Raw genomic sequence first — 15,251 nt, 5'->3', positions numbered from 1 at the left:
AGGCGGACTTTCATGAATTACTCCATTAGCTCAGATATGTTGAAAAAACTTTTAAACACTCAACGGTGCTACATTTAGAAATACTACCCTAACTTAATAGGTTCAGTGGCAATCATTTTGACAAGAATTATTTTAAAAAAAGTGTTTGTCATATGATTTAGTCATTTCTTTTAGTACTTCTGAAAACTAGAAATATACAATTTAAGAAAACCTTGAATTCAATTTTATTTGAAGTATTGTTACTTCAGAATTGTGCTAATGAAACTTTAGCTGTGTGATATTCCCTCTTATTCTTTATCTATTGATTCTGTAGAAGAAATTAAACGTATAATTTATCATTTACAACAGAGCTGTCCAACCTGTTTGGCTTTGATTATTAGAACTAAATCGCTAACTGAACAGATCCAAAGAAGTGCTAGTATTTTTGTGTCATGTTTAAACAGAACATAGCTGTTGCTGCATTTTGACTGTAGTCTTTTTCCAACCCATAAAGATCCTTGAATGGTATTCTCCACTTCTTCATGAAACTACATGGGGGGGCTTAGTGAGACATACAGGGTTCAAGTCATCTGTTGGACAGCCCTGGTGTCTATATAAAACAATAGCACAGCATGTTTTGTAAAAACTATTGGAAATGCTTCATTTATTTTTGCCAGCCTAAATGATTCTCTTTGAATATATTCACTGCAGGAGGTGAGCTACTGTCAAGGAATGAGTCAAATTGCAGCCATCCTTCTGATGTATCTCAATGAAGAGGATGCTTTCTGGGCGTTGTCACAGCTGCTGACAAATCAGAAACACGCAATGCATGGTAAGAAAGAAGAGAATCCCCCGAAAATACTGATGTCAAATTCACCCATTAAAGTGGTTAAAGCTAATTAAATCATTCCCTAGATACTGACTGTGACAGGGCAGAGAGATTCCGTTTTTTGATGTGTGTGTGTTTGTTTAAACCGTTTGTTTTGTTAAATATGAAAAGTGCACCAAAGGGCTGAATTGCAGTCTGCCACCTCTGGGTTTGTTATTTCTGCCACTGGCCAGCCTTGACCACGATGCTTCAATATGCCACACAGACCTTTTGATGGTTATCATCAAAAAGTGTAATTTTCATTGTGTAAGCGGGACTTGTCATATGTGAGAGAATCCGTTACCCAGTTACATATCGAATTTCACAACACAGTAGAGCAATATTATTTTGAAGAACGTCGGTATTGCATGACTTCTGGCAGTGCAGGAATCGAGATTGGATTTAAGAAGCTCCTAACGATCAAAATTCTTTGCTCTCTTTATTTCAACTTTATTCATGCTTCAGGCTTCATTCACACTGGGTCCGTTTCGAATGGACTCGTTTCGTTTGAAACAATGTATCAATGTGCTTGTTGTTCACACATATCTGCGAGCAAAGGGACTGAGTTTGTTTGGATGCGAGCTAAAGTGTTTTTTTTTGGTTTTTTTTGGTCCTTTTCGATTTTTTTCCAGGACCGAGTTAGTTTGTGTTCACAATGCAGTTTGCAGGTGCACTTGGCCCGTTTATATGGTCTGTGAACCAGATGTTTACAATACCCTGCGAGGTATCTTGAAGGATGGCAGCTTTGATGTATTGCTGTAGTTTTTAAAAGCGTGTTTTAGATTCTTCATACTGGTGTGGAAGATGGCACTGGGGGAGCACTTCGCTAATTTAATTAATACATTTCTCGAATGTAGGAAAATAGGCTGAACACAGAGACAATCCCAGTATTCCCAGGTAACCCTAATGTAGTTCCCAGAGACATTTAGTTTTTTGCTCTACTTATTTCCTCAGAATATGAACTAATCTATGTGCAAAATGTTTACTTCCTTGTATAGTTTGTTTCCTATGTGCAAAAGGAGCCCAGCTGTGCACATTGAGGTTTAACAAGCGAACCAGGTGCGTTTGCCAATCGGACCGAGACCACCTCTTTAGGTCAAAGCTGCTTGTATGAGCCCCCACTGCATCAGCCACGAAGACCCCACCCCCGAGGGTATAAGGTGTCGCAAGCAGGAGGGATCAGGGCCATCTTCTCTTTAGCCTTGCCTGAGAAGGAGCAACTGCGTCTGAGCGTCATGGTTGTTTTGTGAAAAATATTCACGCTTCTAGTATATGTCATACTTTATTCTGCACCTTTAGCCCTCGTTTATGGTTACTTTTCACCGCGGCCTTGTGCATCGGTGGAACCTCCATTTCCCCCCTCTGGGTTAACTCCATGCTCTTCCACTCCTTGCTCCTGCGCTCCTGTGGAACCTTTTCTTCTATTTCTCTTCATTAGGGAAAAAAAAAGGAAATACAATATTTGTATGGTTACTGGTTCTCGGACTGGTCCAGCCTATGGCATCCCAACCCAGCGAGCCCTGAGCGGGTGCAACTAAGCCAGCTCGGTCTCTCGGATGAGGTTATTGCAACCCTCCAGAATGCCAGGGCCGCTTCTACGCGTTCCCAGTACGAGTTTAAATGGGGTTTTCCAGGTTTGGTGTGTCTCGTGGGCTGGACCCCATGTGGTCCAGTGGTTAAAGAAAAGGGCTTATAACCGGGAGGTCCCCAGTTCAAATCCCACCTCAGCCACTGACTCATTGTGTGACCCTGAGCAAGTCACTTAACCTCCTTGTGCTCCATCTTTCGGGTGAGACATAATTGTAAGTGACTCTGCAGCTGATGCATAGTTCACACACCCTAGTCTCTGTAAGTCGCCTTGGATAAAGGCGTCTGCTAAATAAACAAATAATAATGCTGCAATTGCAGGACCTTTTTAACAAGGGTAAATATCCCTCTACTCTTTAAGGTCTTCCTGGCAGTTACTTCAGCTTGCCATATTTAAAATACTCTGTCTCCCCAGGAGATCACTTCCTGGCAGGACAGTTTTTGAAGGGAGCTCGGAGGTTGCATCCTCCTAGGAAGGACCTTGTACCTCGCTTCTGGTTGAAGATGGTGCTTAACGCACTTACAAAACCACTATTCAAGCGAGCCCCTGCATTCAGCAGAGCTGAAATATTTATCTTTAAAGGCGGTTTTCCTACAAGCAATCACCTCTGTGAAGCGAGTAGGTGAAATGCAAGCATTTTTCATTGCTAAAGCCTGCCTGTTTTTCACAGAGACCAGGACTAAGGTCACGCTCCGTACTAACCCTGCTTTCCTCCCTAAAAGCATCTCTGCTTTTCATGTCAACCAGTCAATGGAGTTGGAGCCTTTTCATCCACCATCTTTTCAATCTGACAGTAAGAGGGCATTAGCGTACTATGTTGACCGGACTCAGGGTTGACGTCAAACACAGCAGCTCTTTATCTGCTATGTTCCATGGACAAGCCCTGTCCAAACAGCAGCTGTCAAAGAGTTCTCAGGGCAGCCACCCAGTCTACCATTTGACACACATATACCATAGTGTGGGTTTAACCTACATTTTGTCTCTAGTTTCTGTACACTAGATGTCATGGATTCCTGAAAAACCCTGGGTTCTTACACCAGTGCTAAAGGTAGCTGTTCAGTCTACATTTTGCAGGTGCAGGTTCTCCCCACAAATTTTTTTTTGTTTTTGTTTCAGTGGACCATATGTCATGGGTCCTCAAAACCTAGGTTTTGGGACCAGAGTGCTAAGGACAGCCTCTCAGTCTACCCCTTTATAACACATCTGCAAGTCCTACACTATCCCAATCGGTAATGGAATAACATTGCGTACTTAAAAGGGAACGTTATGTTATATATTATAGCCCTGGTTCCCTGAAATAGAAATGTTACCTATTACCTTTCGAGGTAGCTGCGCTGACTCCAACACAGTGGGCTTGAATAGAAATTGGCGCAGATCCCTTCTGCTAATGGCACCTTATCCCCTCGGGGGTGGGGTCTCCATGCCTGACGCAGAGGGGGCTCTCCGAGCAGCTTTGTCATATGTACTCAGATCAATCGGGCTACACAGAGGTATATCCCAATCGGTAATGCAATAGCATTTCTATTTCAGGAAACGGTTTACAGTATTCTAAAATGTTATAGTGTATGTGTGATTGCTTGATCTGTAAGCAGTTTGTTTAGTCAAATTTAATATATCTTGATGTGATCCCCCAGAGAAACAATTGCAGTTGCTTGGAGTAACATGAAAGAACATTTCTTCACCGAGCATGCCAATGTTGCTTGCTTGCTTGCATACTAATAGAGATTACAAAGAAACAATTGTGTTGTTTTTTTTTTTTTTTTACTGTGACTATTTTGTCTTCGTCCCAGGTTACATGCTGTTGTATCTTTTTTTCCTCATAGGGTTTTTTATTCCTGGATTCCACAAGCTTCTGCGGTTTCAAGCACACCACGACCAGATACTATCCAGACTGATTCCCAAGCTGAAGAAGCACTTGGTAATGGTTGTGTTTTGTCAATTTTGTATCTGAGTTTTATAAATGATTTATTCACAGAAATAAATTGTTTTCAGTACTTTAAAGTAATTGTAGCTAATAAAGTAAATCTTACCTGCTGTGCACTTCCATTAGCTACATATGACTCACATGTGCAGTTTAATAATTTACAGGTATTTTTATTTTAAAACATGATAGCCAGGACTACTTTTGGTTAAAGAATGTTTTAATTTCCCATGCCTTATTCCTAGGACATCTGTTACACTTGCACATCCTGGGTCACTACACCCACCAGGGTGGTCTGGGTCGAAGCAGTCTATTGGATGAAAGCATGTCAGTCAATAGGGGGAAGCAGCTGGTGGGTAATTGCTTTAACCAAGTGTAGTACCAGATGTCATGTTTTAAAATAAATGTAACTGGAGCATGCCTTCATTTTTAAATTTTTATTTATTTATTTATTTTTTTCCCTACAAATGCTTTGAATTCGTTCATAGATCTTTTCCAAGGCTTATAGGCCAGCTTGCTTCCAGTTTAGCAGGAGCAGCATCTAACCAACACAGGTCAAGGTCTCACTGTACTTCACAGGGGACTGTCATTACTTTTGAGTAGCTGGTGAATTTAAGGCTGGATAACTGTAAAGGCCGGTTCCCTTTCAAGTACGAAATAAAACCATTACCAAATGGGTATTTACCTCCTAAAGACCCGAATCCTGAATATTGTATACCAAAGCTGCTCAACCTGTGACACAGTCATGCCCTCCCCCGAGGGCACAAAAGTACTGCGCTCACAGATCTCAGCACCATTTTTCCTTTCAAGGCTTTCAGGAGGTAACAGCTCTGCTGCAAAAGCAGGCTATTCGCAGTATACACCCCCTCAACTTGGAGGAAGGGTTCTACTCTAGGTAGTTCCTAGTGCCCAAGCGGGATGGTGGCCTCAGGTCGCCCAACCTCAACGTCAACCTGCATCTGAGCCAAAGGAGGTTCAAAATTTTGACAATGCAACAGCTGTTGCAGTCAATCAGGCCAGCGACTGGTTCACCACGGTGGACCTCACACCCCCATAAGACCAGCGCACAGGAAGTACCTGTGGTTCACCTTTCAGGGAACAGCGTACGAGTTCCGTATCTTGCCATTTGGCCTCTCCCTAGCTCCCCGTGCCTGCTCGAAGTGCATGAAAGCTATCTTGGCCCCATTGAGACTCAAAGGCATCAGAGTACTCGGTCATATGGATGGCTGGCTAATCTTCAACACAGGCAGAGGCTCACATGGAACTTGTCACCGGCCACCCTCAATGCTTGGGCTTTATGGTGACTCATGCAATGAGCCAGCTCACGCCTTCCAGACAGCCTCCTATCTAGGAGTGTGCTCGGCCTCCAGGTCCATGCTGGCCACTCTGTCGGACAGGAGAGTGCACTCACGGTAGTGACGTTGCAGAAACCTCTACCATTGGTTGCTTTTCATATATTTCAGAATACACATCAGGAATACCATTTGTATAACAGTGACCTCGTTTTCAGCCGATTTGACTGTGAAGCATCAGGCATAGGAGAACCAGTCATTTATCCAACATTTTTTATATTTCTGTACTTTTAAACCTTACTGACTTTGTATATAAGTAAAAAGAAATAGCTACAGCAGATACTGAATGTACCTTTCATGTATGTGAAACATACCATATAAGCAATTGTTATCTTTTAAATAGAATTAAAAGGCATACGAGTCTCTGTTTGGATGAGATGCTAATATTTCAAGCCACCTGGTCATGCTGTCGCTGTAATGAGTGCATGCTGTGGCGAGGTGCCGTTTTAGAAAAAGTTTAAATGTTGAACAAATCAAATACCACCACAGGAAGTCATAGAGCACCTGTTTTGTACTGACTGGTGGTACATGTGTTTTATTCATACAGTAGTAGCCTTCCTATTCTGTTACCTTACAGTTGTTTCAACCATTTTTACTATAAAAAATTATAGTAACACAGCAAATTATTCAAACATTTATAACCATAGTTGAGAATGCATAGGTCACTCTTATATGTTTACATACTGTATATAGAGAGAACCATTGCAGAATGCAGTTGTGATGAAACCTGTCTTTCCATCAGTGCGTATTTACATATTTACTATCTACCACCACTTGTCTCTCTAATTCCCTTTTCACTCCCCTAGTCTGCTTTTTAAGGTCTCTACAGGCCTCTCTATTCTATGTGTGAGGCTGCTCCCTTTGATTTAATAGAAAGATAACATTTTCTTTTATTTTTAATACCCACCTTAATAGATCGATTTATCCATCATGGTTTATTTTTCTTAAGTTTACCTTTTCTAATTTTTGGGATACATTTATCCTGCAATTGTAACATTTATATCCCTAAGTGTAATCCAATTGTTTTCAGCTTCATCTATTAGTATTCTATCCCAAGCTCCTGTTGCATTACTTTGTAATCTACTCTCCTGGAATTGTAAACCATTGTCTTTGATTTATGTTATTATTATTATTATTATTATTATTATTATTATTATTATTTATTTCTTAGCTGACGCCCTTATCCAGGGCGACTTACAATTGTTACAAGATATCACATTATTTTTACATACAATTACCCATTTATACAGTTGGGTTTTTACTGGAGCAATCTAGGTAAAGTACCTTGCTCAAGGGTACAGCAGCAGTGTCCCCGCTGGGATTTGAACCCACGACCCTCCGGTCAAGAGTCCAGAGCCCTAACCACTACTCTACACTGCTGCCCCGATTTATTTATTCATGTTCTGCCCTTGATTTATTTGCCACAAATTCTATCACATTATGGTCACTTATTCCTAGTGGTTCTGTTACCTGTAAGTTATGTATCCTTGCTTCATTGTTTGTTAATGATTAATTTTAATGAATTGTCAGAACTTGGGGCCTATAACAGACTCCCATTATTAAACATTTAGATTTGTTTTTATTTAATTTAATCCATATTGATTAATTGTTGTTGCCATTACTTTCCAGTATTCCCATTCTAAGTCATTTTTAATGTGTATTGCGACCCCTCCTCCATCTTTCCTAACTAACCTATATCCTTCCATGTTAAACTTGTCTCCATCATTTGGAGTTTACCAGGATTCTGTTATTCCTATGTCATAGTTATCCACATTGACTACGGCTTCTAATTCTAGAAAAGTATTTCGAATGCTTCTTGCATTTACATATAGGCATTTCAGTTTATGAACATTGGCAACAATTTGGTTGCACTTTGTTTGCTGTGTAGTTTGTAGTGTAGCTCCCATTGGTTCTATCCTCCCTGCCCCCCAACTTAACTGTCTCCCCAGTACACTGGATCCCCTCCTGTTCAGATGCAGCCCGGATCCCCACCTGTACAGGCCACGCCCCGTCGAGAAGGTTCCCCAGTGACCCATAAACCTGTGCCCCTTTTGGCTGCACCAGTTTATTAGCCACGTGTTAAAATTTCTAATCCTCGCTTGACTTCTTGACCCTGCGTGTGGCACCGCAGTATTTCCGAGAAAACTACCACAGAGGCTTTGCTTTTAATCCTTTTCCCTAGCTCTAGAAATGTATTTTGCAGAGCCTTCCGACTCTGTTTACCTATGTTGTTTTTTCTTACGTGAACAACGACAACTGGATCCTCCCCAGCCCATGCCAAGAGCCGGTCCACCCGTGTGGTGTTATCATGCACCCATGCCTGGTAAGGCCGTCTTGCCGAAGGGAGTAACCTAGTTCCTACCCGGTACTGACTGTTCACTCCCCCACCCCCCACCTCTATTTGAGGGCTACTGTTTGAACTAGTGTTTTTTGTTGTTTACATTCACTCGGTAGATGGTAGATGGTAGTTGTTGCAGTTACAATGGATGCAGTAGATGGATTATGCACACAAGCCAATCGCTCTGTAATAAAATAAGTAAACAGAATTAAATGAAAATAGACTTTTAGCTTTTGGTGGCGGTAGCCCTGTTCCTCCTTCTCCTCCCCCCTTGCTCTCTCTCGTTCTGGTTCTCACTTCCGCTTGCTCTCGCTCTCACTCTCACTCTGTCTCGTGTTCCTGCATCTGGACTGCACACATTACATCCTCTATTTCTGTCCTCTCAGAGCTATATAAATAGAAACTTCTCCTTGTATTGCGTTTGATTCACTCACATCCCTCCGCCTCTCCTAGCTCCGCTCTTGTTGCTACCCCTTTGGTACTGTCTGCCTCGTCCAACAGGCCAGGTGTTGGACCCTCAAGCCAAGCGGGTTTGAGACTTCTTTATTTCTGTGTATCGCATAATCATCAATAAAATATTCATTATTCACATTTCTGTGTTGTGGGGGTTTGTTCTGATCGACTGAATTCAAAATTAGAGCAATCAGTGAAAACAAAAAGGAGTAAATCTGAACCTCATATTCAGTGTATAGCAAGATTATTATACTCTCAACAATGCTAAATTTAGAATCACTAAAATGAACTAGATAGATTAAATGACACATGTTTCAGCTAGCCTTGAAGTAAAGAATGTCCTTACCAAATGTAATCACAATTGGATATATAGTTCCTAGATACTGGGGTTATACATGGTTCTCATGTTTCCCAAGAGCCACTAAAGGAAACCCCTTGTGAATTACTGGCGTGTAACTGTCTGTTTTGTTGTTGAATTTCCACAGCCACTGTGTCTCCGTAATAATCACTTACCAGCCCTCTTTTGAATTCTAGGACAAGGAGCAGATGTCTACAGGGATTTATACCACGAAATGGTTCCTCCAGTGTTTTATAGACAGGGTAAGTGTTTAATTATTCAAGTATATTGGATGTAAATATTATCTGATTTTTTTTTTCTCCGAATGTTGCTGTATTTCAAGGCTAAAAACCAAGCCTCTTCACCAGTATAACACCTAGTTCAGAGAATCTGTACCCCTAATTGAGTGTCTCTGCATACAAAGTGCTTTAAGGCCACCAGTTTAGATAAGACTGGAGAATGGAGATCATGCAAGTCTTTAATTACGCATCTCATCTGGGGTGGAAACCAGGACCAGAGGACACTGTTGGAAATTAAGTGGAGATAGATTTAGGATAGAGAGTAGGAGACTTCTTTACACATAGATGTGTAAGGTTTTGAAATCATCCAGGTATGAGGAAGCAGGTGAGCACTGATAGGCCAAATGGCCTCTCGTTTCTAAATCCAGTATTTAAATTGTAAATGACGCATAGTGAAATGGTGAATGTAAATGTGCCTTATAATTTAAATAGGGTTTGCAACTTAGTTTTGGGGTACCTGTTTCTTACCATAAAAATTGCATTTTTATAGAGTCCTTCAAAATTCAAAAGCAGCTCTTCATGCCAAATAAAGAAAAGCATGATAAAAAAAAAAGATATATGTTTAAATGAACCTTGTGAACCATGTCAGCACTCCAGATGCATTACACTGCACAGGAATTTCCAGAGCTGTGGAGCATGGCAGCTAAACATCCTGGCAGAACCACGGCTCTTTGCTGCGGCTAGCAGGGCCAAGACCAAACCCAACTTTGTTTTAACCTAGAATTTCATGTTTTATTTCAGTATTGTTTTCCAGTGCACATATAGCACTAATAATAATCTTACTATAATAAATAGTGCAAAGCTACAGTGGTCACTCTATGTACTAAAATACAATACCATTTTTTTAACCTACATCTTCATTGAAAATCTTAATTAAATTAATGAATTAATTAACAGGCAGCTCATTGGTTACTGACAGGGGAAAAGGCCCTGAGGGGGTGGGGACAATCTTACTCTCCTAATGGAGTGACCAAGAAAGTGCAAGACTGTCTGAAAGCAGAGATTGTACGTATTAAAGTACCAGATGTTTTAAAATATAGGCTTCTTTAAATAAAAACATTTCATACTTGTATAGTGAACAGATAGCGTGGACATTTTACAGTATTATTTTGTTAGCTTAAATCACTAAATTAATAGTTCAGAGAACCAAGAAGGCACTTTTCCTACAGGAATTTTAAAATAACTGAACCATTACAAATGTATAGGATTCTCTTAATCCTGGACTCCTCAGGGATCTATTCTTGGAATGATTTCCTGGGTGTTTTGGGTGATGCTATGGTCTTCAACTGTATTTCCTGTAAACATATCCAAGTTCCATTGACTTTGATGAGCTAAGCAAAGATGAGCCATTGTCCACATTCCAAACCCACACTCAAATTCAGCACAGGCAGCACAGCTTGCATTAAGTCAAGACCGCATGTCTCAGAGTTTAACACTTTGAGGGAAACTTCTTGAGCTACTAGAAACTGGGTGAGTTTTAAATTATGTTCTCTTGTCTGCAATAGTATACCCTTGTTTTTTTTGTTACCTCACTTAACAGTATTCCCAAATGGAATTATGTTTTTCTGGCAGATACAGCTGTAGACATTTCATCTAATGCTTTCATCAGCGTTCTGGTTATCAATGTAAGTGCAGTAACAGTTACTGTTATACAGGTGTACCTTTGTAAAAGCATTAAAAAGTGCAATAAAGCACAGTCAAAGCATGGTGTTGTGAAGCTTCCCTTATGAAGTTTCCCTTCTATCACGTCCCAAGTTATTTCTGTTGTTCAGTATTGGCTATATATTTAATCGCTACATACATCTGCAGATTGGAGTGTGGTATCAAGGAACATAAGAAAATTTACGAACGAGAGGAAACCATTTGACCAGTCTATGCTTGTCCACTTAATTTCTGTGCCCTCTGGCCCTGGTGTCTATGCTTAATGTATTTGGTTAACTTTGTCAGTTCCTTTGAAGATTGAACAAAAATAAAAAGACGGGGGGTCCCCGAGTGGCTCAACCACCAAACACACACACGCACCCATGTGCAGAGCCTGTGCTCTGTCACAAGGCCATTTGGACCATCAATGCTCCTCTGGTTCCGAGTAGCTGATTAATCTCAAAACTTTGTCAAGTTGGCTCTGAAAGGACAACGTGGCTCGGTAACCCATATCCTAGCTCAAAGTCAGAGAACGGCCCTGAAGCTGCATTAGCATATACATGGTATATTTTTAAAAGGAGTTCTTTTTGGGAAATACATTTTAGAAAGTAACTGTTCAGCATTATTTTGATGGTAAAATACACAATACAAAAAATGGAGGTTGGTGCCATACATGTGGCCACCACTAAAATAGCAGGTAATTATAACAAACTCAAGACTTCTGGCTGTTGAAAAAGCCTGACTGAAATGTTTTTGCACTATTTTGCACTGAGGATGGATGCACTTTATCTTGTTCATCATCTATCTGTGAATAAATGTTTCGCCAAGCAAATTTGGATCTGACTTCTTATCTATTACTGTGTATGTCTGTTGAGATTTCCTTGGCTCATCAGTAAAAATGACAAATCAAATTACAAATTGCAAATTTACCCTATGAATAAAATACAGAAGGAGATAGGGTATAGGCCTACATTACTAGCCTCGTTGTCAATCAAAAATGTGTTTTACATTTTGACCTTTGAAGGTTAGGACCACATTACCGAAGGAAGGTTGGAACCTTCGATGGTACTCATTTGCATAATTTACTGGTGACGTCACCATAGCTAATTACTATTCTGACTTCTATTCAGTTTATAAATCCCTGCTCATGTAAGATTACTATTTAAAACCCCACAACCATGCAATCTAAAATACAAACAAGAATAACAATTTTAAACCACAGATCGATCAAATCTCTAGCAAAAGGGGATTTCCCAAAAATATAAATAATAAAAAGTGATTACAAACATTATTATTATTATTATTATTATTATTATTATTATTATTATTATTTAGTCATTTAGGAGACACTTTCATCCAAAGTGACTTACAGAGACTTGGAGATGAACTATGCATCACAACTGCTGCTGCAGAGTCACTTACCATAAGACCTCAGTTTGACGTCTCATCCGAAGGATGGAGCACAAGGAGGTTAAGTAACTTGCTCAGGGTTACACACAGTGACTGAGTCAATGGCTGAGCTGGGATTGAACCCGGTACATCCTGATAACAAGCCCCTTTCTTTAACCACTGGACCACCACAGTGGGAAACATGTCAAATAAAACATTTTTAAAATTATATAGATTTTTTTGCTTTAGTAGTCTTGTTGTCGATTAAACAATTTACTTTTAAAAATATAGTACCCAGGAGAGGGAGGGGAGTATTAAACAAATCCTGAGCAGAAATCCTCTTGTTAAGGAAAAGCAGTGTTCAGACCATTCAATTCCTAAAAGCTCTCTGGTGCACTGTGCTGGAAGAAGAAAGTATTGCTTTTACGCTTGTTTCTCTGATCCAGTATTTCTTCAGTGCAAATGGAAATGCGTAAATATTAATCTAAAAATCCAACAGTGTTCCCAGACAAAGCAGAATTAATGAATGAAAGGTAGGTAGAAGTGGTGATCAATGCAAGTCTGGCATTAGTATTCTGTGTCTTAAAATACTGGTGGTCAAGCAGTATTGTACCAAACTTCAAACGTTATGTTTCAGTTGAGGCAATAAATTCCTAAAGACAGACTTGATGTCTGCCGAATATGTGTTTCATACGAAATCTGGTCAAAAATGGAGTAATACTGCCATCAGGTGGACAATGGAGAGATTCAGTTTGTAATTAAAATATATCGTCTTCTCTGGAGATTTACAGAAATTGTTATTAAAACAATATTCTTGTGAACTCGTAAATTTACAAACATAGAAAATGTAGTGTTTTAAAAGCCTTACTTAAATCACTAAAAATTAAGTAATGTGTCATTCAGGAAATTGATTAAAATTGAATTAATTCATTAGAATGAGAATTATGGTACGTATATGATTAATTTTGGTACTACATTGTGGCACATCAGGAAAATAGAAATGTGATTAAGTAAAAATTAATAATTAGGAAAAGTTATTTCACAAGAGTATTTAACTAAATGCATTTTGTAAGATTTATGACTGTCTTTTGTAAGATTTATGACTGGAGTGAATTTACAGTGTAATCTTGCTTACATTCAAAACAGCCAATCATTTAAATGATAATGAGAAATATGCTAATGAGAACTGTTCTGTGATTTGATAATCTTGACCATGTCCTGCCCATTTGCAATGTTATAACAATGCTTGCAGCATGGGATAACACGCTCTCAAAGAAATAAAACTCTGTCTCTGTCAAAGAAAAGGAAGACACTGAACATGAAAGCTGTCTCTTGGAAAAGCTACACATATTTGGGGGTTCATTGAATTCTCACCACATACCTCTTTTCCATGAGCACGGATTGCCCACCAATCCGATCTGATCCGAGTTCTCCTGCATTCCTCCTGAACCCCTGTTGATAGTCTACCTGAGCTGAGTGAAAAGACTGCGAGTTTTCGATGGATGTTGCGGGTCGCATTCATTTGTTAAAAACCGAAAGGATGGACACTATGTTGCTTTGTTTCCAATAATCCTAACAATTGTTTGGAGCTTTTTGTTACTAAAAAAAAAAAAACAATACCGGATATGTTTACGCCCACTCGTCACTTGATTGGTCAGTATTGTGACGTACTTCCACCCATCCTGCTTTGGGAAAAGAGTCCGAAAAAAATCGGGGGCAGCTCGAATTGGAAGCCATTGCAAATTGGCTAAATTAACATGGAAACGCAGTATCAGGGGCAGCAGGGTTTTCATCTCGGGTTGAGTGGTGCATAGACACGAGCTATAAGATTACTAGAACAATGACTAGAACTTTAGATGTCCTCCTCTAGTTCTGCCCTACATTATCTATATATATTATATATAATGTGTATGTATGTATGTATGTGTATTAATGACTCTTTCTTCCTGGACAGACCCCATTTACGTTGACTCTTCGTCTATGGGATATCTATATTTTGGAAGGTGAACGGATCCTGACTGCAATGGCTTACACCATACTTAAACTCCACAAGAGTAAGGACTTCTTTTTTTTTTTGAGTCATAGTTGTGTTATAAAACTGGCTAACTGTACAGAATACAAATGCGCATACAAAGATTTCCTAAAACAGTTCATGTTACCCTGAGAGTTTTTTTGCCCAAAGATGTCTTCATCGATCAATAACTTTTAATCCTAAGAGCATAGTTTGTCCCAGAAAAGCAACTATTGAGGAAGGTATTCATTGATCCACAGGTAAAAATTTAAAATTGTTGGGTTTCATAAACTTAGCTAGTTTAAATGAATATAAAGCCTTCCTCACACTGGATGCATGGTGAGCGAATTTCCCTCTCTAGATGAGTCACAGCAAATGCGACACCTCGTCCATCACTATTTCCTTGTGAAATGTACATACATTTGCTTGCTAACATCTTAACCTCATTCCACAACCGATGTGACTGTTTCCATTGATATCTATGGTTACTTGTCATGCGCCAGGTGTGAGGAGTGCTTTAAGATATTAATAACCAGTTCAAAAAGTGGTTGCGGTCATTTCCTTTTTTCAAGTCCTTCAAAGGAATTCCTGAGAGAGGCCCAAAACTGAATGGAAGAGAGTGTTCATGTTTGAAATGCAGTCTTATGGAGTCCATGTCACAGTACTGACATAACCGACAGTGTATCACACAGTACTGACATAACCATAACGACAGCGCATCGCACAGTACTGACATAACCGTAACGACAGCGCGTCACACAGTACTGACATAACCGTAACGACAGTGCATCACACAGTACTGACATAACCGACAGTGCATCACACAGTACTGACATAACCATAACGACAGCGCATCGCACAGTACTGACATAACCGTAACGACAGCGCATCGCTCAGTACTGACATAACCGTAACGACAGCGCAGCACACAGTACTGACATAACCGTAACGACAGCGCAGCACACAGTACTGACATAACCGTAACGACAGCGCAGCACACAGTACTGACATAACCATAACGACAGCGCAGCACACAGTACTGACATAACCATAACGACAGCGCATCACACAGTAC

General features: G+C 39.9%; 1 protein-coding gene across 3 annotated transcripts in view; it reads left to right on the top strand.

Annotated features, from left to right (window-relative positions):
- The window catches only part of LOC117435123 (USP6 N-terminal-like protein), a 96,330-nt gene that overhangs the window by 70,654 nt on the left and 10,425 nt on the right, over positions 1-15,251 (top strand). For all 3 annotated transcript variants that reach the window (XM_034058076.3, XM_059002980.1, XM_059002979.1), the window contains 4 exons: positions 691-811; positions 4,259-4,353; positions 9,034-9,099; positions 14,120-14,219. In XM_034058076.3, coding sequence (XP_033913967.2) covers positions 691-811; positions 4,259-4,353; positions 9,034-9,099; positions 14,120-14,219 — 382 coding nt within the window. The remainder of the gene's footprint in view (positions 1-690; positions 812-4,258; positions 4,354-9,033; positions 9,100-14,119; positions 14,220-15,251) is intronic.

This window comes from Acipenser ruthenus, chromosome 28 (genome assembly GCF_902713425.1).
Source record: "Acipenser ruthenus chromosome 28, fAciRut3.2 maternal haplotype, whole genome shotgun sequence".
In the NCBI taxonomy this organism is placed as follows: domain Eukaryota; kingdom Metazoa; phylum Chordata; class Actinopteri; order Acipenseriformes; family Acipenseridae; genus Acipenser; species Acipenser ruthenus.
Note: the sequence above shows the minus strand (reverse complement) of the source record. Positions and strands in the feature narration are given on the sequence as shown.